The following is an 18,745-nucleotide window of genomic DNA, read 5'->3' as shown; positions in this document are numbered from 1 at the left end:
GCAGTTCACAGTGCCAACTCATGTCCAGCTTTTCCTCAACCTTCCCCCTTGTCTGCTTTTCCTCTCCACCCAGAGATGTGCAGGGTGCATGAGATGCCTGGAAATGCTAAGCACTGCTTTAGCAACCCAGCCTGGGCTCTTACCGTCTTCAAGGCACTTCCTTGTCAAGGGCAAGCAAGCCCTGTTTAAGGCACTGCAGCAGCAGAGCCCAGGGCTGTGTGGTGCAGGCTGTGGATGTCTGCAGTGTGGTGGCAGAGTCCCTTTGGGGCTGTACACATCGTGTGCCCATGCAGCCACTGCTCACAGCCCTGAATCAGAATGGATGGCAGCGTGCTGGCTGCGTTCACTGCCCTCATCTGATGAGTGCCTCTGCCACTTCCTAAAGGGAGGCTTCAGTCCTTTTTTCTTACACTTTAAGCCATTGCTGAATAAAGTTCAAAACTCTTGGAGCATAAAAACAACAGCCCCCAAACCGAGCTGGAGATGGAATGGGATCAGGAGGCTGAGGGAATGTACAGCAGGATGTGAAGAGCTTTTTCATCTGTGCTGTACTGTCACTTGACTGCAGCAGGATCAGCAGACAGCAAACTGTTGCTCTGATGGCTCTGGGAGGCCCAGGGAAGATGGGACCAGGGAGGGCTGACAGCCAGTACCAGCCATGGCTGATGCTCCAGTCTGGCTCAGATCCCTCCCTGGGAGCCCAGGTGGGCAATGGCTGAGCCTGTGTCTGCATCACCTCGCTATGTTTGAGTCCTGCTACCCATTCTTATCTGGATGGAGCCATTCTTTCCTGTAATTGCAGACTACGCCAAGTAGGGTGGCAGTGCTGGTCTGCTGGAGGGAAGGAAGGGTCTGCAGAGCCATCTGGCCAGGCAGGATAGATGCCAGGTTGATGCTGGTGGACTGAGGTTCAGCAAGGCCAATTGCTGGTGGTGCACCTGGAGCACAACAACCCCAGGAACATTCCAGGCTCGGGGCAGAGTGGCTGGAAACTGCCAGGTGGAAAAGAACCTTGGGGGGGCCAGCTGGGAGCAGCCGAACATGAGCCAGTGAGTGTGCCCAGGTGGCCAAGAAGGCCACCAGCGTCCTGGCTTAGATCAGAAACGTTGTGGCCAGCAGGAGCAGGGCAGGGATTGCCCCCCTGTACTCAGCTGCACCTTGAGTACTGGGCTCAGTTTTGGGACCCTCACTCCAAGAAGGACATTGAGGGGCTGGAGCAGGTCCAGAGAAGGGTAACAAACCTGGGGAAGGGTCTGGAGGACAGGGCTGGGGAGGAGCAGCTGAGAGAGCTGGGGGTGTGGTGTGCAGTGTGGAGAAGCAGAGGCTGAGAGGAGACCTCCTTGGCACTGTCCCTTGAGGTCTTCAAGAAAAGCCTGGATGAGGCACTCGGTGCCATGGTCTGGTTGACTAGACAGGGCTGGGGGATAGGTTGGACTGGATGATCTTGGAGGTCTCTTCCAACCTGGCTGATTCTATGATTCCATGATTCTATGATTCTCTACAGCTCCCTGAAAGGAGGTTGGAGCCAGCTGGGGGTTGGCCTCATCTCACAAGGAACAAGATAGAGCAAGAGGAAACGGCCTCAGGTTGTACCAGAGAAGGTTTAGGTTGGATATGAGGAACAATTTCATCCCCCTGAGGGTTGTCAAGGCCTGGTCTGGTGCTGCTCAAGGCAGTGATGGAGTCTCCACCCCTGAAGGGGTTTCAAAGCTGTGCAGATGTGGTGCTGAGGAACACAGTTTAGTGGTGCCCTGGCAGTGCTGGGTTAGCGGTTGGAGCTGATGACATTGAAGGTCCCTCCCAGCCCAGAGGATGTTGTGTTTCAGTCCGCGGTGCTGCCATCCGCTGGCCCTGCCCCAGCCCGGAGCCGCCTGCAGGCAGCAGCCGCAGGCAGGCAGTAGCCGTGGGCAGGCAGCAGCCGCGGGCAGGCAGCAGCCGCGGGCAGGCAGGCAGCGGCCGCGGGCAGGCAGGCAGCGGCCGCGGGCAGGCAGGCAGAGGCCGCGGGCAGGCAGCGGCCGCGGGCGGGCAGGCAGCAGCCGCGGGCAGGCAGCAGCCGCGGGCAGGCAGCAGCCGCGGGCAGGCAGCGCCCCCTGCCGGCCGGGCGCGGCAGCGGTTGCCACAGCGACGCGTGCCCAGCCATGGCGGCGCAGGCCGGAGCGGGGCAGCTGCAGTTGCTGGCGGCCATCGGCTACAACGGTACCGCGGGCAGGGGCTGGGGGCGCCACAGCGGTAACTGAGGGGCTCTGGGGCACTGGAGTGGGCAACTGAGAGGAGTCTGGAACATCACAGAAGTACCCAGAGAGGGTCTGGGGAACCATGGAGGACAAGTGAGAGGGTTTCGGGCACCACAGGGGTAGAAGCGAGGCTCTGGGGCACCATGAGGAGAGTAGAAGTGCAGTATAGGGGCACCATGAGAGGCAGCTAAGGGGGCTGAGGCACCTTAGGGGCAGCTGAGAGGGTCTAGGGCACTGCTGGGGACAGGTCTGGGGGTCTGTGTCACTGGAAGGGACCCCTGAGGGAGTCTGGGGAATTACAGGGCCAGGCAGGAGCTCTGGGTGGGGTAATGGGAGATGAAGGCAGAGTGTGAGGGCACCGCAGGGGCGGCTGAGGGGCACAGGTTGCCAGAGAAGAGGCTGAGGGGAGGGCAGGCCACCAGAGGGGGAGGTGTGGGGCAGGCACGGGTCTCAGCCATGCCATGGTGCTGTGGGGTGGGCTGGGAGCAGTGTGGGGCTGTTCCTGCCCCTTCCTCCCACCTCCCTGTGCTCCCCATGCCTGGCATCCCGAGGGACAGAGCTGAGAGCAGGGAAAGTGTGGTGGAGCAGTGGGATTTACTTTGAAAGTGGTTTTGCTGATTTCCCTTCTTATGAGAATGAGAAGAGTTTCATGGCAAAGCAAACCCAGCAAACACTGCCCTAAGCCCTCCAGTGACCCACAGGGACGGGGCAGGCACAGGGACTTCTCCAGCTGACCACCTTCTCAGGGTACTGGGAGCCTTGCAGCTATTTTGAGCCATGGCATGACAATGTGGGCTCCATAACTCAGCAGGTGCTGCTGGAAAACCCTCTGTGCAAAGGGCCAGTTCAACCTCCTGGTACCACAGAGAAAGCCCAGGATGGTCCAAGATGTGTAGAGGGGTTGCATGGGCCTGTTCTTCTGGACAGACTTCTGGGGACTGGAAAAGCTGCCTAGAGAGGTTGTGGAGTCTCCTCTGGGGAGATTTCAAACCCACCTGGACATTATGATCTGCTGTGGGTGCCCTTGCTTTAAGGGGAGGTTGGACTGGATAATCTCCAGGGATCCCTTCCAAATCCCACCCTGCTGGGATTCTGTGACACCCTGGGGAGCAAAGATCTCAGGGAGTGCAAAAAGCAAGGTGGAGAGCTCAGTGTGCTCCTGAAACTGCACCCTCCAGAAAGGCAGGTAGGCAAGAAGAATATGTCTACAGCCCCCAGCCAGCAGATCATAGAGTCATAGACTTGTTTTCATTGGAAAAGCCCTTGAAAACCATCAAGTCCAACCATTCTCTAACTTCTGCCGAGGCTGGTGCTAAGCCCTGTCCCTCAGCACCACAACTACACATCTTAGAAACACCTCCAAGGATTCAAACACCTCTGAGGGCAGCCTGTTCCAGTCTTTGAGAACCCTTTCAAGGAAGAAATTTTTCCTCATCTCCAACCTAACCCTTCCCTGGCACAATCTCAAGCCATTTCCTCTCCTTCTATCACCTGACACTAGGGAGAAGAGACCAATTTCCACCTCAATCCAGCTTCCTCTAAGGGAGGTCTCCCCTCAGCCTCTGCTTCTCCACACTAAACACCACCAGTTCTCTCAGCTGCTCCTCTCCAGCCCTGTCCTCCAGACCCTTCCCCAGCTTTGCTGCTCTTCTCTGGACCTGCTCCAGCCCCTCAATGTCTTTCTTGGAGGGAGGGCCCCAAAGCTGAATGCAGTACTCAAGCTGTGGCTGAGTACAGGGAGGCAATCCCTGCCCCGCTCCTGCTGGCTGCACCATTGCTGATCCAGGCTGGGATGCTGGTGGCCTTCTTGGACTGGCTCAAGGTCCTTCATTCCTTTCTCTTTCAGGACACATACCCTGTGGCCTCATCTGCCACCCTGATAAGAGGCATGTGCTCTATCCCTTGGGCTGCACTGTGGTCATTCAAGAGCTGGACAGTAAGAAGCAGACCTTCCTGCATGGCCACACCAATAATGTCTCCTGCGTTGTCGTGTCCAGGAATGGGACCTATGTTGCTTCTGGACAAGTCACTTTCTTGGGCTTCAAGGTGAATGAAGTTCTGGTTTTAACTGCTAATATTCATAGGATCACAGAACATTAGGGGTTGGAAGGGACCTTGAAAGATCATCCAGTTCCACCCCCCTGCCAGGGCAGGTCAGACAGGAACATGTCCAGGTAGGTTATGAAGGAGACTCCACAGCCTCTCTGGACAGTCTGCTCCAGGGCTCTGTCACCCTCACAGTCAAAATGTTTTCTCGTCTGTTCCTGTGGCACCTCCTCTGCTCCAGCTGGTACCCATTGTCCCTTGTCCTATCGTTGGCCACCCCTGAGCAGAGCCTGGCTGTGTCCTCCTGACACTGCCCTGCACATCTTTATCACAGCAATGAGGGCAGCCCTCAGGCTCCTCTGCTCCAAGCTCCTAGCCCTAGCTCCCTCAGCTTGGCCTCACAGAGAGATGTTCCACTGCCTGCAGCAGCTTTGTGGCTCTGTGCTGGACTCTTTCAAACAGTTCCCTGAGGTCCTTCTTGAGCTGAGTGGTCCAGAGCTGGACACAATATTCCAGATGTGGCCTCATCAAAGGAATAGGAGCATGTTTGACAGCTGTGAGAATTTGTTTTGTGTCTTAATTTGTTTGGAAAACAAATGCCTACAGTGGGGAGGGTTGATGCAAAGAATGGGAAATTGTGGCTAGTTCATTGTGCCTTTATCTTTTTGTAAGTTGTGAAGCCTTTCCCCCTAAGACTGGGATAATTAGGCTGAGGGGTCTATATATTCCAGTTTTTTTTTAATCCAAAGTCTTGTGCTCATGTGGCAGCCTAAATCTTATTAGACACTAATTAATAATTTGAGGTATATTTAAAGTGGTATCTGAAAGCTTCCAAAAGCCCTTGCCAGGTGCTTTCCTGCATTTGTACACATCTAAATTTGTTTATGGTTTAAGTTTTGCCTGTTTGAAAAGGTCCTGAGGTGCCTGGAAGGACATCTGGTCAGACATTGGCACAGGCTGCCCAGGGAGGTGGTGGAGTCCCCATCCCTGGAGGTGTTGAAGAAACCTGTGACTATGGCACCTGGGGACACAGTTTAGTGGCCATGGTGGTGTTGGGTTGATGTTTGGACTCAGTGATCTTAGAGGTCTCTTCCAACCAAACCAATTCTGTGATTCTGTGATAATCAAACGTTGGTGTGCTCAGTGTTTTGAAACCTCAGTCAAAGACTCAGTGTCTCAGGGCAAGGTTTGATGGTGAAATGAAGCTGCTCAACCAATAAATTGGAAGGATGCTTCTTGCAGAGCCTAATCACAGAATCATAGAATCAACCAGGTTGGAAGAGACCTCCAAGATCATCCAGTCCAACCTAGCACCCAGCCCTATCCAGTCAACTACACCATGGCACCAAGTGCCTCATTCAGGCTTTTCTTGAATGCCTCCAGGGATGGTGCCACTTCCCTGTGCAGCCCATTCCAATGCCAATCACTCTCTCTGGCAACAACTTCCTCCTAACACCCAGCCTATACTTCCCCTGGAACAACTTGAGGCTGTGTCCCCTTGTTCTGCTGCTGGTTGCCTGGGAGAAGAGACCAACCCCACCTGGCACAACCTCCCTTCAGGTAGTTGTAGACAGCAATGAGGTCATCCCTGAGCCTTCTCTTCTCCAGGCTAAATAACCCCAGATCCCTCAGCCTCTCCTCATAGGGTTTGTATTCCAGGCCTGTGTCAGTGGAGCCCTGGGCTGGAGAGAAGCTGACCATGGGCTCGACTCCTAACAGTTTTCCTGCCAGAGAATTTTGTTGCACCTAACCTTGATGCTCTGGCTCTGAGCCTTTCTGCTCTGATCCTCAGGCAGACATCATCCTGTGGGATTTCCAGAGGAAGGAGCTGCTTGCTCGGCTCTCACTTCACAAGGGTAAGGTGCAAGGATTGGCCTTTTCCCCAAACAGCCTGTACCTGGTGTCGTTGGGAGGCCTGGATGATGGCAGGTAATGAGTTCTGCTTCTGCAATCCATTTCCAACGTGTTGTAGGGCATCAGAGTGCTCTTGAGTGTTCCCTCTAGCAGTCTGGCTCTTTCCTCTGTGGGTGTCTCCTCTCAGGGATCCAACTCTGTCCATGGAACCCCTGTGGGTGGGTGAGCAGAGTGCAGAGTGTGGGGACAGATGAAGGGAGCAGCTAATTCTTCAGCAGCTTTCATCACTCTGAAACTTCCTGGGGCCTGCACAGTTTGCTGGCTCAATGCCCTGCCCTCACAAGGGGCAAGTTTCACTCTGGGCTTCCTCTGACACACAGATGAATGAGAATAGAGTTAAAATTCATCTTAAATCAGATTTTATGAGTGGCCTAAAATAGGATTGAGTCTTGCTCAGCAGACAGAAACCCACAGACACAAACAGAATCATAGGCTTGTTTGGACTGAAGTAGACCTTTAAAGTGATGGAGTCCAGCCATTGACCTAACACTGCCAAGGTCACCACCAAACCATGTCCCTCAGCACCACATCTAGATGGCTTTTAAATCCCTTCAGGGATGAGGACTCCACCACTGCCCTGGGCAGTCTTGTTTCAGGCCTTGACAACTCCTTTGGGAAAGAAATTGTTCCTCATTTCCAAGCTAATCCTCTCCTGCTGCAGCTTGAGGACATTTTTTCTTGTTACTTGGGAGCAGGGGAAAGTGGAAACTGAAAGAAGCTGAATTTAGGTTAGATCTTAGGAAGAAATTCCTCCCTGTGAGGATGGTGAGGCACTGGAACAGGCTGCCTGGGGAAGTTCTGGAGGTTCCAGCCCTGAAAGTGACCAATATAGGTTGGTTGGGGCCTTTAGCAACTGGTCTAGTAGGAGGTGTCATTGCCCACGGACTAGATGACCTTTGAAAGGTCCTTTCCAACCCAACCCATTCTGCTATTCCATGATTCTATGAAGCAAACCTTTGTGCTAAGGCTTTTCTGGGCAAAACCTCGCAGCATGACCGTGATTGTGTTCCCTGGTGGGAACAAACTGCAGGAAAATTGATTTTTCACCTTGCTTTTTGGTTTGAAGTAGTTTGTTTTCGAGTCATGTGAAAGCAGAGCTGTTGGGAGCCCTTCTCCTCCTGCAGTGTGGTGGTGTGGAACGTTGAGAAACGCGAAGCCATCTGCGGGAGCCCGGCCTCAGCTCGCCGTGCCGGCAATGCCACTGTCCTGCTGTGCTCCAGCTCCAGAGATGACATCTTTGTCACTGCTGGAAAGTAAGTCTGCTTGATCAGGAGCCAGCAATGTCCTCTGCTGGCCAAGAAGGACAATGTCATTCTGGGGTAGATTGGAAGGGCTGTGTTTAGTAGGTCAAGAGAGGTTCTTCTGCCCCTCTACTCTGCCCTGGTGAGGCTGCATCCAGAATATTGTGTCCAGGTTTGGGCCACAGAAGGACATAGAATTGCTTGAGAGAGTCTAGCACAGAGCCACAAAGATGCTGAAGGGAATGGAACATCTCTGTTGTGAGGAGAGCCTGAGGGAGCTGAGGCTGTGCTGCTTGGAGAAGAGGAGACTGAGAGGTGACCTCATTCATGTTGATAAAGATGTAAAGGTGAGTGGCAGGAGGCTGGAGCCAGGCTCTGCTGGACGGTGCCCAACAACAGCACAAGGGGCAATGAGTGGAAGTTGAGGTGCAGGAAGTTCCAGGGAACACGAGGAAAATGTTTTCCACTGTGAGGATGACAGAACACTGGAACAGGCTGCCCAGGGGCGTTGTGGAGTCTCCCTCTCCGGAGATACTCAGTACCTGCCTGGATGTGTTCCTGTGTGACCTGCCCTTGGTGGTACTGCTCTGGCAGCGGGGTTAGACTGAATTATCTTTCGAGGTCACTTCCAGCCCCTGACATTCCGTGATTTCCTGGAAAGAAAAGAGAGAAAGAACCCTTAGACCTATTTCTTTTCACAAAGAGTCTTTACTTCAATACAAGGAAACTTAATCAACTGTGTTTCCTTTATTGACCCTGAATAGATGCACAACTAGCCATCGGCTTGTCCCTTGAAGGCATTGCTCCTTGTTCCAGACGTGTAACAATGTGTTCACAAAGCAGCACACAGAGACCCACACGCTTCACTTCAGCTCCTTACAGCAGGATTTTGTACTCAGCAGCCCCCATGCACTGTTTAAAATGCCAGTGTGTGCAGAAGAAGAGCACTCAGTGAGCAGCTCTGAACAATGGTTAATTAATATAGAAATGAGAGTGGCTTGCAGGTGGCTGGATCATCTCCTGGCCACACCTACAATTGCTCTCTGGCTTGTAACAAAAGGTGATGGCAAAAGGCACTTTTTGCATGGATTTGAGATAGTGTCCACATGCCTAGTTAGACACTTAAACATGCTCAGGACCTGCACTTCCCCTTCACACACAGAAATACACAGAATCCCAGCATGGTGGGAGTTGAAAGGGACTTCTGGAGATCATCCAGTCCAACCTGCCTGCTAAAGCAGGACACCCACAGCAGCTTGCACAGGTTCACAGTGCCCAGCTGGGCTTGGAAGTTCTCCATAGGAGACTCCACAGTTTGCCTGGGCAGCCTGCTCCAGGCCTTCAGCATCCTCACAACAAAGAAGTTTCTCTTCATGCTCAAGTGGAACCTCTTAGGTTCCCCTTGTCCTGGCATGGGGCACCACTGACAGGAGTCTGGACCCAGTCTCTTACCTCCACAACTGCTTTAGCTCTTGCTGAGCATTGCTCAGATCACTATGGGGCTGCTCTTCTGCAGGCTCTCAGATCCAGGGCTCTCAGCCTTTACTCCTCACAGAGCTGCTCCAGCCCCCTCAGCAGCTTTGTAGACTCCACTGGACTCCCGTCAGCAGTTCTCTGTCTCTCTTGAACTGGGGAGCCCAGAACTGGAGCCAGGACTCCAGCTGTAGCCTCACTGGGGCAGAGTAGAGAGGGAGGAGAACCTCCCTCAACCTGCTGTCCACGCTTCTCAATGCACCCCAGGAGACCATTTGCCTTCCCCTTCACTCAGGGGAGGCTCTTACTGTTCTTGGCTACAGCTGCCCTTACAAGTGCTGGTGTTTGCCTTCATAACCCCTGGTTAACTGGAAGGGTAGCAATGGGTATAGATTTTACACACACTTGTTTGTTGTCAGTTGTGCCAGAGAAGAGTTTCAAGTGTCCTCTACTGTTAATTTCTCAGTCTAGAAACTGAGATTCCCACAATGGATGTCTACTTTGGAAAAGAAGTGTCACAGTTGGTACACTCTCCTCCACAATCCCTGTATTTGCTGAACCTTTAGGATTGTTGATGTCCCTTCTACTGAAAGAGAGAGTAGGAAAAAAAAAGATATTTCTGGCCTCTGCAACACTTCTTTGCCTCCTTATTAAAATAGCAAGAAAATGAAGCCTCGTAAAGCTTTGTAAATCCTACTAGTAGTGCCAAAGCAAGGATGTTCCTGCTTCTGTGGCTTTGAGCCCACTGTGTTTGTTCTTACAGTGGGACCATCCGAGCGTGGGAGCTGGATGTAGCAAACAGGAAAATCTACCCAAGTGAATGCCAGACAGGGCAACTGAAAAGGGTCATCACCTGCATCAAGGTGGGTTTGAGCCAGAAGTCATCAATCCATAGAATCACAGAATGGGTTGGGTTGGAAGGGACCTTCAAGATCACTGTATCACAGAATCACAGAAACATGCAGGTAGGCAATTCCCCTCAGGATCACCAAGTCCAATCCAGAACCCTACTCTACAAGATTCACCTTAAACCATAGGCCCAAGCACCACATCCAAATGACCCTTAAACACATCCAGGCTGGGTGACTCCACCACTTCCCTGGGCAGTTCATTGCAGTGCCCAAAGATCATCCACTTCCAACTTCCCTGCCATCGTCTGGCACAGCTTCCCCTGGCCCAGGTTGCTCAAGGTCTTATCCAACCTGGCCTTGAACACCTCCAGGCAGGAGGCACACACAACCTCCCTGGGTAACCTGTGCCAGTGTCTCACCACCCCCTCAGGAATTTCTTCCTAATCTCCAGTCTCAATCTCCCCTCTTCCAGCTCAAACTCATTGCCTCTCATCCTGTCACTCCAAGCCTTTGTCCCTCCCCAGCTTTGTTGTAGCCCCTTTTAGGTACTGGAAGGCTGCTATGAGGTCTCCCTGGAACCTTCTCTTCTCCAGGCAGAACAGCCCTCACTCTCCCAGTCTGCCTCCATAGAGGATGTGCTCCAGCCTCCTGCCTGAGCTAAGAAACTCTCCCCAGGAACTTCTCTAGTAAAGCTAGAGATGCCAGTGACAAGTGCCTGATGGCTCATGGCAGATGGTCTCTCACAGTTTCTTTATCCTGGGCAGGAGTGTTTTGAGTGCTTTTGAGGAGAAGCAGCATGTATTTCAGTCACAGGCTCTAGCACCCAGAGAATCCCACTCTTGCTTCAAAACATTATCTAGCTTTGGTTAGCAAATGTCAGTGTTATGGATCTTTGAGTGTGATGAGATGAAAACATCAGCTGCATCCCCTCAGATCAAATCCTGGCAGCACACCAAGACAAAGCCCAGTGCAGTAGCCTTGAGACAAGTCTCTCTCTCTCTCTGGACCATAATCTCTCCTTTTTTTTTTGTTATGCCTTCCTATAGATGGCAGATGATGACAATTATTTTTATGTTGGCACATCAAGTGGTGATGTTCTGCAAGTGACTACAAGGAACAAGCTGATGACTAACTATGGGCCCCAGAAGGAGAAGTTTAGCTTGGTGAGTAGCAGCTCTGAGACTTGAATTGTTTCTTCTTTCTTGGTAATTGAAAGTAGGGCAACCTCCAGGAGAACCTACATAGAGATCACACAAAGTTGACTCACAGATTAACACTTTTTTTCAGTCCTGTTAGTTCTTTGTGAGTGTCTCAGTCTTGATTTTGAAGTCTGGGACTGTTGGCTTAGCTTTGTTCACTTTCCCTTGGCTCAGAAATTGGAATTTACCCAAATCCCATGTGTCATCCCACAGGCACCCCTCAACATTTAATCTTAAAGGCCTTTAAAAGTGAAAAATAAGCATAGAACTGGAGTGGGCCCTGAGCTGAGGGCAGTTTTGGGAGATAAGGTCTGTGGTGAGACACAGGACATTGCTTGAAAGACTGGAGAAGTGCTTCTTTGAGAGGCTTTCCCACACTTGCTGCTCTAAGTTCCTATATTCATATCTCAGTTTCATAAAATCATAGAAATATAGAATTGTTTGGGTTGGAGAAGCCCTCTAAAGATCAACAAGCCCAACCATCAATCCAGCACCACCATGGCCATCAAACCATGTCCCAAAGCACCATGTCTATCTGTGTTTTGAACACCTCCAGGGATGAGGAACTCCACCACCTCCCTGGGCAGCCTGTGCTAATCCCTGACCACTCTTGCAGCAAAGAAAATTTTCCTCATCTCCAACTTAACCCTTCCCTAGCACAATTTCAGGGCACTTCCTCTGCTATCACCTGAGACTAGAGAGAAGAGACCAACTGCACTTCACTGCAACTTCCTTTCAGGGAGGTGTAAAGAGCAATGAGGTCTCCCCTCAGCCTCCTCTTCTCCAGACCAAACACCCCCAGCTCCCTCAGCTGCTCCTTATAAGACCTGTTCTTCAGACCCCTCACCAATCAGGTGTGAAATTTTCCAAGGACACTCTTTGCCACAGGAAAAGTTCTCTGAAAAAAAACTTCAAACCACCATAGATGCTCTTAAAAAAAGAGCTCCACAACCCCTAGATCTTGGTGTTCATTCCACATCCCATTCCTCCTCCTTCTCTTATCTTTGAATTCTGATTCTCCCACTGATGAGGCAGAGGTGTTACTGCCAAAGGCAGATAGGATAATGAAATTAAAGAGCTTCTTTTAACACACTGGGTCAAAACAAGACTGCACAGGTATATTGACTCTCTTTCTTTTTAGAGTGCTTGATTAACCCCAAACTTCTTTGAACTTCACTTCTTTTGGCTATAATGGCATCAAACTGCTGGAGTGGGTCCAGAGGAGGCCATGAAGATGATCAGAGGCTGGAGCATCTCCCCTATGGAGACAGGCTGAGACAGTTGAGGCTGTTCAGCTTGGAGAAGAGAAGACTACAGGGAGACATTAGAGCAAACTTCCAGTGCTCCAGAAAGCTGGGAAGGGACTTTTGACAAGGGCTTGTAGGATTCAGATGAGGGAGAATGTATTGAAACTTGAGGAGGGCAGATTTAGACTGGAGATTAGGAAGAAAGTATTTCCAGTGAGGGTGGGGAGACACTGGAACAGGTTGCCCAGGGAGGTTGTGGATGCCTCATCCCTGGAGGTGTTCAAAGCCAGGCTGGAGCAGCCTGGGCTAGAGGGAGGTGTCCTTACCCATGGCAGGAGGTTGAACTGGATGATCTTCAAGGTCCTTTCCAACCCAACCCATTCTGTGAATTTCTGAACTGGGACTCTTGGTCTTGGGCTGAGAATCCTGAGACAGGAGCATCCTCCAGATAAGGAGGGTTTGGCCTTTCATTGTACAAGAGCTCTGCATGCAGGGAGCTGTGATGCCACAGGATCAGCACAGCCATCACACTCACTCTGGAGTTCTTTTTATTTGCTGCTATAAAACACCTCTTGTAGCTTCTTGGGTTATACCCAGCAGGGAGAGTGATGCTGAAAGAATTTAAATACTTCCCTTGAAAGCTTTCTTCCATAAGGCTGAGGGTATTTTGTGACAGCAACCATGAAAATCAGTGAGCAGCAAGGGAAGTGATGCAGATGGAAGCACCAAATGTACTGCTGGAGCGAGGCGAGTCTGTTCTCTTGAGGAACAAATGCTGGGATGAGAGGAAATGGCCTCAGGTTGCACTCAGGCTGGAAACTTTTTCCCTGGAAGAGTTCCCAAAGACTGGAACAGGCTGCCTAGGAAGGTGGTTAAAAGCCCATCCTTGGAGATGTTTAGAAGCGGCAGAGATGTGGTGCTGAGGGACATGGTTTAGCATCAACCTTGACAGAGGTTGAGAATGGTTGGACCTGGTGACCTTAAAGGGCTTTTCCAACTGAAAATGACTCCATGGTGCTAAGATTCTTACTCATGCAGTTTCCAAAGACCCCAAAGGGGAAATTCCTCAGAGCAAACCTGTGTTGCTGCACTCAGTAGAAGCTACTGGTACATTTTGATCTCCAGCTACTCTCAGCCTCATTTTCATACATCCTATTTCTCCCTTCCTGTGCTTCCCTTTCCACCCACCCATTGCACATCTCCACACACAAATAATACCTTGTCACTAGGTTGTCAACAAGTCCTCGCTGCACACACCTAGGATCTAATGGTTTGTGGCAGAAATCTCCAACTGCAGCACAACCTCCAGTGCCAGAAGAGGTGTTTTGCAGATGTTTGTTCAAGTCAAACCCTCCACATTTATCAAAACAAAAGTCTCTGCCTCCTTCTTGCTGCACCATTTACTACAGCACACTGCTAACCCCAGGAGAAGTGTTGCTTTTTATTTCCCCTCCCTGCAGAGCTGTGTGTATGCCACAAGACATCTTTTATCTCCTTGAAAATAGGCCATGGTACAAAAATTCTCCCCTTTCTAGCTGTGCAGAGCTTCCTGAAGTGAGCCAAGCTCTTTCAAGGTAGGTATGACTGCTCCAGGGCAAGGCTTTTGGGATGTTCATGGCATCTCCTAACAGAGCAACTCCACTCTCTCTTGAAGGGTAGTTGGCTGTAAAGCCTGCAGTGGTGGAACTCTCCAATTTTCCCTCTCCATGAAACTCTTTTCAGCACTTTGTTGATGTCTGTGTATTAGCCTCTACTTCTAAAACCCTTGTTTGCTAGGGAATGACAAACCAGTGGCATACCATGAACTCCAGAATCCTAGCATGGTGGGGTGGGAAGGGACCTCTGGAGATACCCAGACCAAACTCCCTGCTGAAGCAGGACACCCACAGCAGCTTTCCAGGAACACAATGCCCAGCTGGGGTTGGAAGCTCTCCACACAAGGAGACTCCACAACTCCCTGAGCAGCCTGCTCCAGGCCTCCAGCACCCTCACAACAAAGATCTTTCTCCTCCTGTTCAGGTAGAACCTCCTGGCTTCCAGTTTGTGCCCACTGCCCCTTGTGCTGGCACCAAGAGTCTGGCCTCATCCTCTTGCCTCCCACCGTTTAGTTCTTGCTAAGCATTGCTCATATCCCCTCTGGGGCTGCTCTTCTGCAGGCTCAACAACCCCAGGTCCCTCAGCCTTACCTGAATCCACAAATTCCCCATGACCAGCAGCACATCTTTTAAAAAAGAGTTCAGATGCTGCCTGAGTGAGATGTTTATTGAAAATAACTTGGATCAATCTTAAAGGAACTTTGCCTTCAGATATCTAAGCAGGTGTTTATTATGTAGGCATGATCTGAAGGTTTCTGTGTTGCTGTTTTGAAGAGGAGTGGCAGAAGGTTTTGCTGGTATGATAAAGCAACTTGTTTACCATCTACTGGGAGTTCAGTTTCAGTGCCTCACTCTCATGTCTGTAAATGACAGGACTATGGGGAATGGAGCAAAGCTGGAGGTGGGTAGGTTCAGACTGGATGTGAGGACGAAGTTCTTCACCATGAAAATGGTGAGAGCCTGGAATGGGTTGCCTAGGGAAGTGGTTGAGGCCCCATCCCTAGAGGTGTTTAAGGCCAGGCTGGATGAGGCTGTGGCTAGCCTGATCTAGGGTAGGATGTCCCTGACCATGGCAGGGGATTGGAACTGGATGATCCTTGTGGTCCCTTCCAATCCTGACTGATTCTATGATTCTAAGATTCTAAATAGAGGAATAAGCAACACAATTGTTATCCCCATCACAGAGCTGGGATGCTGTAGGACACCTGCTGGGGTGCAGAGGGGGATGTATGACTGCAAATACTTTTTCAGAAAGAGTTGGAATGGATTTGCATTGTGGGAAAAAAAAAGATTAAGATGTTGCTGTGGAGGAGCTCAGAGAGAGCTTGGTAACTGCACAAGAGAGCAGAACAGGCCAGGGAGCAAGCAGCCCTGCAGGGAAGGGAATGGGCAGCTTGGAGTTTTGGTGGTGTGTGTGTTTGGAGTTTTGGTGGTGTGTTTATTTATAATCAAACTTCAAAGCAGTGGTTTCATTTTGTGAGAAGGAAATCATGAATGGTGATATTTTTAACCTCCCACATTAGACTGAATCTCATCTCACACAAGGCCAGGCTGAGAGAGTTGGGATTGTTCAGCCTGGTCTCCAGGGAGACCTTCTGGTGGCCTTGAAGTGCTTCAAGGGGACAATCAGAAAGCTGGGGACAGACTTCTGAGCAGGGTCTGTTGTGACAGAATAAAAGGTGAGGGTTTGAAACTAGAAGAGTGATATGGAGAGTGGAGAGGAAGAAGAAATGTTTGACCCTGAGGGTGATGAGAGCCTGGCCCAGATTGCCCAGAGAGGTAGGAGCTGCCCCATGGCTGGAACCATTGCAGCTCAAATTGTTTGTGGCTGTGAGCAACCTGCTCTAGTTGCACATGTCCCTGCTGACTGCAGGGGTTGGACTGGATGAGCTTTAAAGGTCCCTTCTAATGCAAACCAGTCTGGGACTCCATGATCTCCAGGAGGGCTGGCAGGGTATAAACCAGAAGACTCATCACATCACCACCATGAGCTGCTGCAGCCCATGAAGAACAAGTGCAGCTTACAAAGCCGCTTTCTCCTGGGCACTCAGAGAACACCCTGGACAAGAAAGAAGCACAATTATCAAGTTAAAACTGAAATTAAACTCAGACGATTTTGCAAGCCTGGCAATGAATTCTGCCCTCTTTAAAGGTTCTTTTTTCCTGCCTTAATCATCTCCACTTCCCTCTCAAATTGAAGCAGCAAAGAGAACACGTCAGAATCGATCAAAGCAGCCCTGGCAGTGCTGCAAAACCTCTAATTTAGTAGCAAGTAGCAGGGAGCTCTAATCAGGTAAACTCAGAGGTTTGATTCCTAACGCTACCACCTGCCCCAGTGCTAAGCCCAAAGAGCATCTGAGGTGGCAAAACTCCACAACAGGAGATCAAAAGACACTCGATGGGCCTGTGATAAGGGAGGACTCTCCAAAGGCTGCCAGCAGCTCCTAGGAAATTTTTTAGAGCATTGTTGAGGAACAGTTGTGCTTGTGGGTCCTGCTGCTGATTAAAAGGAATCCCTTTGTTCCCCTGCTGTTGCTGAGAACATTTGCATGAGACCTGGCGTCCTGCCTGCTTGTGTTGTGATAACCTGGCACCAAACCCTCTCTGGAGCTTTGTGTTCCACAGGGATCCGTCCTGATACAACAGGAGACTGAATATGCTTCTGGTGGAGGGATGCATCCTGCCTGCTTGTGTTGTGATAACCTGGCACCAAACCCTCCCTGGAGCTCTGTGTTCCACAGGGATCCATCCTGGTACAACAGCAGACTGAATATGCTTCTGGTGGAGGGAGGCTAATGAAGAAATTCAGTGCAATTAAATTACAAATCAGTGAGAGTTTCTTTCACGTTTGGTTTTGCCACAGCTTCACAGATTGCATCGGGTTGGAAGAGACCCTCAAAGGGCATCTTGGCCAAGCCTCTGCACTCAGCATATCAAGTCTGATCTTGAATGTCTCCAGGGGGCCTCACCCATATCATTGGGTAACCTGTTCCAGTATTTCACCACCATCATTGTGCAGAAATTCCTTCTGATGCCCAACTTAAATCTCCCCTGCTCCAGTTTCAAAACACTGTTCCTTGTCCCATCACTACAAGCCGTTGTCAAAAGTCCTTCCCCAGCCTGCCTGTAGGTCACCTTCAATTACTGGAAGGCTGCTCTAAGGTCTCCCTGAAGCCTTCTCTTCTCCAGGCTGAGCAGCCTCAATTCTTTCAGCCTTTCTGCAATCCACATCTTTGTGATCCTGAAGTTAAACAGTCCTTAAGGTGATGAGTAGGTGGCTGCAAGGCTCTTGGAATGCCAGCACTGGAATGCCCAGCTGTGGTGTTTTATTTGCTTTCTTCAACAAGCAAGGCTTTAAAAACAACCAGTGGCTTCTATTTGGTTGGATAACTGAACCAAAGTAGTTATGCCAAATTCATCAGACCTTGGTTGTGGCTTTTGCAACATTCTTCACAGGTCTGTATAGCTCAAAGGTCCATTTTGCTGTCTTTTTTTCACTTCCTCTCTCACCTTCCTTAGGGAGCTTCGGTCCTTTCCACTCAGAAAATCAACACTTTCTGGCTTTTGTTCTTTTAAGCACTCTGCGAGTGTTTAATCCGAAGAATGTGCTGGGGTTAGGCCAGATGAATGCTTGCAAAGGAGGGCTGGGTGGTGGTGCTGCGGTGTCAGACCTGATCCTGAAATGCTGACACCTGGATTTGTTCACAAGCTACCAGCCAAGCACATGACAGTGACACTCCCTAAAGGATCACTGCAGAATTATCCTGCTTTGCCTTTCCATTATTAGTCTCTGAGAATCCACTTCAGGCTTTCTCAGTGCTGCATGCTACAGGAGTTTGCTTTTCCTCAGAAAAAGCTCCTCCAAATACAAATAAGGAGGAGCTTTGGCATGAGGGTACTGGAGTCCTGGAGCTCCTCACCCAAGCAGGATCTGAACTCTTTCTGTAAAGGTGTGTAGGCGTGGGGCTGAGAGCCCTGGGGCTGTTGAGCCTGGAGAAGAGCAACCCCAGAGGAGATCTGAGCAATGCTCAGTAAAAGCTAAAGGGCTGGGGGGAAGAGGCTGGGACCAGACTCTTGTCAGTGGTGCCCAGTGCCAGGACAAGGAGCAATGGGCACAAATTCGAAGCCAGGAGGTTCTCTCTGAACAGGAGGAAAAAGTTCTTTGTTGTGAGAGTGCTGAAGACCCGGAGCAGGCTGCCCAGAGAAGTTGTGGAATGTCCTTGTCTGGAGAGATTCCAACCTCAGCTGGGCATTGTGATCCTGGGTAAGCTGCTGTGGGTGCCCCTGCTTTAGCTGGGGGATGATCTCCACAGTTCCCTACCCCCACCATGCTGGGGATGCTGTGAAATTGTTTTCATGTTACACTCTGTGAGCTCAGGCTTCAGGGAAAAAAAACATCCTAATATTGTGAAGCTGCTGGTGCTCTCACAACAGTTGGCAGTGCTGCTTATTAACCTCAGCAGCGGCAAATGTTGCTGCAGTCTATATTGCTACTTAAAATGTCATGCTCAACACTCTGGTACAAGTCACCAGGAGCCTGGAGCTGCCACCAGCTGGCCTCCTGCACACACTTGCTTCGTGACACAGCTTTGCTTTCTGTCCAAGTTTTGATGGCACAAAGCTCCTTTAGCTCCTTGGGTTTGTTTCTTTCCAATTTGCTCCTGCCTGTGTTCCCCCCGAAGCTAGGAGGGATCATTTCTCTGAGTAAGAGTATCAAGATTTATCCCCCACAGAAGCAGTTTCACTCCTCTTGCAGTCTATTTTCGCTTAGATTTTCAGGAATTAATCTGTTGTCTTGTAGACAGAAGGGTGTCATTGCTTCACAGGTAGCAGAACTGGAGCAGAGATTGACTTCTCTTACTCTCCAACTGCTGTGGCAAGGCAAAGGACTGTTCCAGAAATCACAGAATGGTTTGGCTTGGAAGGGACAGATTCACAGACTCAC

The 18,745-nt window shown here is 50.5% G+C and overlaps 1 protein-coding gene across 1 annotated transcript in view; it reads left to right on the top strand.

Annotated features, from left to right (window-relative positions):
* Positions 1–2,138: 2,138 nt before the first annotated feature.
* The window catches only part of CFAP52 (cilia and flagella associated protein 52), a 34,254-nt gene continuing 17,647 nt past the window's right edge, over positions 2,139–18,745 (top strand). The window contains exons 1-6 of the mRNA XM_064151834.1: positions 2,139–2,196; positions 4,081–4,280; positions 6,073–6,209; positions 7,319–7,447; positions 9,672–9,771; positions 10,806–10,922. Coding sequence (XP_064007904.1) covers positions 2,139–2,196; positions 4,081–4,280; positions 6,073–6,209; positions 7,319–7,447; positions 9,672–9,771; positions 10,806–10,922 — 741 coding nt within the window. The remainder of the gene's footprint in view (positions 2,197–4,080; positions 4,281–6,072; positions 6,210–7,318; positions 7,448–9,671; positions 9,772–10,805; positions 10,923–18,745) is intronic.

This window comes from Pogoniulus pusillus, chromosome 11 (assembly GCF_015220805.1).
Source record: "Pogoniulus pusillus isolate bPogPus1 chromosome 11, bPogPus1.pri, whole genome shotgun sequence".
Lineage (NCBI taxonomy): Eukaryota > Metazoa > Chordata > Aves > Piciformes > Lybiidae > Pogoniulus > Pogoniulus pusillus.
This window is presented reverse-complemented; position numbering and strand designations above follow the sequence as displayed.